This window comes from Plasmopara halstedii (assembly GCF_900000015.1).
Source record: "Plasmopara halstedii genome assembly, contig: Scaffold_3060, whole genome shotgun sequence".
In the NCBI taxonomy this organism is placed as follows: Eukaryota; Oomycota; class Peronosporomycetes; order Peronosporales; family Peronosporaceae; genus Plasmopara; species Plasmopara halstedii.
This window is the reverse complement of record NW_020189964.1, coordinates 1011941-1018218: the sequence shown is the minus strand read 5'-3', so window position 1 is coordinate 1018218 and position 6278 is coordinate 1011941. Positions and strand designations below refer to the sequence as shown.

General features: G+C 44.9%; 2 protein-coding genes across 2 annotated transcripts; both read left to right on the top strand.

Moving 5' to 3' along the window:
• Positions 1–194: 194 nt before the first annotated feature.
• PHALS_06726 (cell cycle checkpoint protein rad1-like) lies at positions 195–1230 on the top strand (the record flags this gene model as incomplete). The annotated part of the gene is made up of 2 exons (XM_024720068.1): positions 195–593; positions 658–1230. The coding sequence occupies 2 exons, from the start codon at positions 195–197 to the stop codon at positions 1228–1230; spliced, it is 972 nt and encodes a 323-aa protein (XP_024585304.1).
• Positions 1231–3223: 1993 nt separating this feature from the next.
• Positions 3224–6247, top strand: PHALS_06725 (metalloprotease family; the record flags this gene model as incomplete). The annotated part of the gene is made up of 1 exon (XM_024720066.1): positions 3224–6247. The coding sequence occupies one exon, from the start codon at positions 3224–3226 to the stop codon at positions 6245–6247; it is 3024 nt and encodes a 1007-aa protein (XP_024585303.1).
• Between the last annotated feature and the right edge of the window lie 31 nt (positions 6248–6278).

Below are 6278 nucleotides of genomic sequence, written 5' to 3'. Positions count from 1 at the left end.
AGTGATCGATTTCTTGAGGCTACCAATAAATAAAAGACCGATCACTATTCGTAAAAATGCGTTACTAGTATGGTGCTTAAATGTAATTTAGGTACTTTGAGATTTCAAGAGGGACCGTTACATTTTATGTTACTCATTTTTTGTCATTGACACATTTTCATACCGTCATTAAATTGGATACCTCTTCAACCTCGATGGCTCGGAGCGACAATGATATTGGCGCAGCACCGATATTGACGCTAATCTGCACCACTGAGAGCGTCAAAGTTTTGGTGACACTACTGAGTTGTCTTGTGTATGGCAAGCGTGATCAACGCGTGCGCTGCGATGTGGATAAACGCGGTTTGCTGTTCACTGCACATTCTAAAGGCAAATCCCTGCAGATCAAGACGTCTATTGGACGAGAACTCTTCGAGACGTACAAGTTCGGCGCCGCTGATTCTGCAATAGAGGATCAGGACGAGGAAGAAGAAGATGATGATAATGTGCAGCTGAGTTTTGCACTTAACGTAAATCTTCTTATCGAATGTCTGTCAATATTTGGACCCTCAGCTCTCGCTACCACGTCACTACGGATGACTTACGAGCCAGAGGTCAGAAATAGGTAGAGTATGATTGAATCAAAAGTGTATTAATTTGTATAAGATTGTTTTGTAGAGTGCAAGCTTGCTGCTTGTGGTTGAGGATAGCGGCGTCATGTGCGAGTGCTCAGTGCAGGTGTTGGAGCACGAAGATGGTGACATAGGTCAGCTGGAGTTTGAAAGCGCTTTTGAGCAATCAATGGTTGTAGCACGCTGTATCATACAGTCAGAGCCTTTGCGAGATGCTTTTGCTGAGCTCTACGATTTACCCAGTGCTGCGAGTGTCACAATTGCCATGGCAGATGAGGACAGCAGAAATCTAAACGATAGGTCGGAAGCCCAGTGCTTAAGCTTGAGCGCCACATCAGAGACAGGATCATGTGAGATCGGCTTTTCGCCAACTTCATCGGCAATTATTGAGTTTTCATGTGCACCATCAAGTGAAGAGAAATATGGTGGGAGTTGTGCGGCTACATTTCATGTTGCAGTATTACAACAGGCATTTAAGGCTCTTGCTTTTTCGAATGAAACTTTCCTCCGAATGAATGGTATCGGTTTCCTGTCAATACAGCACATGATTGAATGCGGTACAGGTGACAAAGCATTCGTTGACGCGTTGATCAGCCCTGAGGATACTTCCATTTCGTAGAAGCCCATTCATTCATTCAATACACAATAGAGAGCGATATTAAACTACTCAGTGCCGTTACCATCCTACATGCTCGGCAAAACAATCTGGCTGATCGCTGAAAAAATTGCAGCTGCCAGCGTGCTAGGACCATTGGGAAATTCTGTAACGCAAAAAGCTATCGCAAGATCCAGTGACGCGCCATTAGCATTAGTGTTATGGATGCACCAGATTTCAATGATAGCGTCAGTGGACAAATTTACGCTGCCCATTGCAAGTTGCGCTGTACGATCAATTGGGTCTAATTTGCAAGATAGACAGTCTTGCATACGGAGTAGAGAATAATGAGGAAGGAGGCAAGCATGAAGCGTAGTACGAACGCGACAATCAGTTTTCAGTGATAAAGGAGCTACCAGTTCACACGACGACACCAGCCTGCATCTGCTGCAAGTAATGGCACGAAAAAAGTCGCAACTTGTAGTTCATTATCATTTGTCGACAAAATCAGGCTAGCTTACACCATTTTCTTGATATAAATGAAGCTGACGTCGGCGCCATGTTTCCGTGGCATCAGTTTTGTTGTTGCCAACCGACACAGCCCCGCCAAACAAAATCTCGCGCTTTTGAGGCATAGCTCTCTGTTATTGTACTCGCTCTATTGAATCACATCTTGTTACATATTTGTTTCTACTGGTTACTTCGAGGACTTAACTTTTGTTCAATCGCACAATTACGTGAGTCATCGAAGCCAATTTTTCTGAAACGCTAAGCGTTCATGATCGAAGTCAGCCTTTCTATTCGAAATAGAGTATATGATGCATCTTTAAGAGATCAGTCGTCTTCGCATGAGCGCGATCGCAAAGTGAAGCGAAGCAAGATCGGCCTCATAATGAGCGTGAACAAAAAAGTAAATTACAGACATGAAGTCGAACCGATACCTGGAAAAATATAGAATAGATGTGAGATACCAGGCATCCTTCCGATTAGTAATCCTTTGCTCACTATATGCTTGTGAGAATGTTTTTACGGAGTCACGGCAAGGTCATTCCAGTATAGTGGCTGTCTCGACCCCAACGAGTCTGACGTACTGCATCCTATGATGGATTCCTATTCTAGTAACTACTTCAGAGCAATCTATGGTCAACGATCGAATTTTTGAATTGCATTTCCCTACCAAATGTCCGAACCACGTAAAATACTATAAATGGTATGATCTACACAATTGTAATGGTTAATTGACATTTCGTCTATCGATTGTGCACTGCATTGTCAATCGACTACGTTATCTTTGCGCTACAAAACTGCACACCATTAATCTCTCATCAGCGCAAATAGCCATAAATCGCAATGGTAATCGCCCCAACGAAAAATTTGCGAGCACTAAAATGGCACGAGCTGCATTTAAGATACTTCGTTGACACGCGGTGAGAAGAAGAACAGCTCCTGACATTCAGCACGAGCTTTATGGGATGCTTAGACAGACAGTCTATCGTCAGCTAGGCTGTGCAAGAAGTTTTCCGATTTCGCGAAATACGTGTCTACATCGCGATCTACACTTTAAAATTCCAGCGAATATTTGGGACGACTTCAAACACGCCAAATATTACTGTCTTACGAACAACAAGCAGAAAGCATTGCAGGAATTTGTGCGACATTACTCAACGATTGCTGCGTATTTAAAATAGCAAGGAGCATACCTCGATGAGGTGAAGATGTTCAGGCTTTACGGAAGGCATTGCAACACTGCAACATGGCAATGGTGTGTTGCCTTAAGAAATTTCGTTTATGTTACACATACGGCTGTTTGAAATATCCGGAAAGATAAAGAGCACAATCAAATCAAGATAGAAAAGATGTCATTTGCCCAAATAAATGGGCATACAGTTTAGAAAAGGTCAAACTCTGATGTAGAATGTACTGAGATGAACATTTTTGCACCTTGAAACTATGATATCGCTTTTCAGAAGGCACTGTGATCAATCCACGTCGCACCAAAAGATCAAACGAACAGAAGATGACAGCGCCTATCAAGAAGTACCGCTTTACCCGTGACGACTTCAAACCACTCGTTACGAAGCCGCTGCACTTTCACATGGTGTTTGATATCACGGAAGTCAAAGTCAAGGTGACGCTCCAGACGACGATGAAGCACGACGGAGCGCAGCCGCTTAACCAGCTCAAACTTAACTCGAAAGATCTAGAAATCATATCGTTGGAGCAATTTGACAGATTCACACCGCTTAATGGAGAAAAGAACTTTGAAAGCCACGTACAAAGCTTTGCTGAGCCTCGCAGTCTGCAGTACGAGGTAGATCAGGATGATCATTTTTTGATTGTCAAGTTCTCCAGACCTGTGCAACCCGGAGAGGAATTCGTGCTCCGTAGCGTGTCGGTGGCCACTCCAACTGAGAGTATCTTGGAAGGCTTGTATTTTGATTACACACCCGAAGGCGCCCCTAAGACCATCATTACTCAGTGCCAGCAGCATGGCTTTCAGCGCATTGTACCGTGCATCGACACAATGGACGCCAAAGCATATTACACCACCATTATTGTCGCAAGCACTCGCTATACTAACATCATTACCAACGGAGATCTAGCCCCTGGGTATCACACAGACGATGGTGTACCTATTTTTCACCCAGCATCGGAAGTACTGGGCGTAAACGATTCTTCTCGCCACGTGCTCAAATATTACAATCATAAGGTGAACATGGCCCCATATCTTTTCTTTCTTGGTGTGGGTACCTACGAGACCTTTCGTCGTACACTTGAATTTCCTGATGGCGACACGACGTTGCTAGAAATCCTAGCGTTTCCTGGCTACTTTGAACCTGCTGATGCCAAAGCTGCTGTCAAAATGTTGCACGACTCCATCCTGTGGGTGATGGTTAGTTTGGGACCTGAGGCTTGTGAGCATCACGAGGAGCGCAAGCATATTTACGAACTTTTGCAGGAGCGCGAGGATATCAAGGCTAAAGAAGGCCCGCTTTGCCTTGGGCCAAATGAGAAATATGTAAAAACTCCGTTAAGTGCTTCGGATAGCGCACGCTTAGACGCTATTCGCTCCAAGCTGAGAGAGCTTCTAAAAGTGTGGAAAAAGACAGGTTATAAGTATACAGGTGCCGTGTACCGCGAGATTGCGATGGAAAACTCGTACTATGGTGGCATGGAAAATGTCGGCAATACCACAATCGTGAGCTCGTGTTTGTGTCCTAGCTGCCGCATGGATGATAAGTCGTACGAGTACATGGAGCATGTAAAGGTGCATGAATATTACCACAATATAAATGGAAGCCAGGTCACTGGTCAGTCTCCATTCGAGATTTGGCTGAACGAGGCTGTCACAGTGCACATGGAACGCAAGCGTGCCGCAGCGATTTTTGGCGAGGACTACAGTCGTTTGAGTGAAGTGCTGTACATGTTTACCCCGGCAATTGGGCCACTCGCACAGGACAAGTCAGCAACATCTCTTTCGGTGGAGCCTCAAGGCTTTAATCAGACGCAAGAGCTTGTTTCGGCTGTGACATACTCGAAGGCTCCCGAATTTGTTCGAATGGTAGAATTGCTTTTAGGAGAAGATACATTTCACAAGGCCCTCGATATGTATCATACAAAATATGCTTTCGGAAATGCTACTAGTATGGATTGGATCAAGTGCATGGAAGAATGTTCTGGTCAAAATCTGCAAATATTGGCGAAGACGTGGCTGAAACGCCCTGGTCACCCAGAAGTAACGTACTCGACGAATTACAACGCTTATTCTAAAGAGTATGTCGTAGAAATGACCCAGACAGGTTTTGAAGACATGCCTTCCGAAAACAACGGCCCGTGGGAGATTCCAATAGATTGGTCCCTTGTTAAAAATGGTTTGCCACTGAAAAGTGGTGTTTTTCTGTTGAAGACTAAGGACGCGAAGCTTACTGTTTCGGAAGTGCAGGAAGAACCCGATTTCTTGTCTTTTGCTCGCGGATGGTCGTTTTTTGGCAAGTCAAAGCAGAAAAACCCATCTGTTGATCGTCTTACAAAGCAGGCATTGTCTGACCCGGATACTGTTAATAAGTATCAGGCTTATCGTAGTGTTGCAGATATCGAGAAGGCAAGGGTGATTGAATGTTTGCTCAAGGGAAACAAGGAGGTTGAAATTTCATCTGAGTTCGTGGATTTGCATGGATCGATCCTTTTCTCAGAGGAATTCACACCATCTGCGCGTGCCCTGACGCTAGTGGAGCCTAAGACAATTCCTAGCAGGGACGACCTAAGTCATCACTATGCCGCAATCAAGGAGGCCACCACGGCTTTGCAGCAGGCAGTGTGGGCTAAGTACTCGACAAAAATCGAAGATGCGTATAACAAACTGTGCGAGATGGCTCACCCTGGACCGCACGTTGAGCAGTTTCAGGAACGTGCTCTTAAGCGTCATCTGCTACTGCTGATTGTGTCGGGTGGAAAAACCCCTGTACTTAACACAATCCCGAAGGTTACGCCAACAGTGGAGCCTTACAAGCTGGCGCTAGACTTGTTAAGACATTCCCCTTTCGTGACCGACCAAGCTACTGGATTTCGTCTTGTGCTTGAGGATGAAAGTTTTGTGGACCGCTCGAAGGTGCAACAAGAAATCTTTGACGTGTGGTCAAAGACGCCTGATATGCTGACAAAGTACATTGGAATTGTGAGCAGCTTGGATTCAAAAGATGTTGGAAAGCAGATTCTTAATCTATTAGCGAACCCTAGCTTCAATCCGAGTCAGTCGAGCCACGGGCGAACTCTATCGCGTTGTCTCTCCCAGATTCGTGAGTTTTCAATCGCCACTGATGAAGGGCTTGACGTGATGGTTCAGGTCTTTGTAAAGATCGGCAAGGTCAATCAAATGTCTGCGTATCCGTTGCTTCAGTGTTTTGACCATCTGGACCGCTTTGATGGTGCTACGAAGGCAAACTTGTTTGCGACACTGCAGCGCATGCAGGACTCAATCGACAAAAAGAAAGAGGAGTCGCTTTACAACCAGCTAAGCATCATTTTGGAGAAGAAACCTTGAGCAGTGACACAATAGATGCTGAAATTATGAC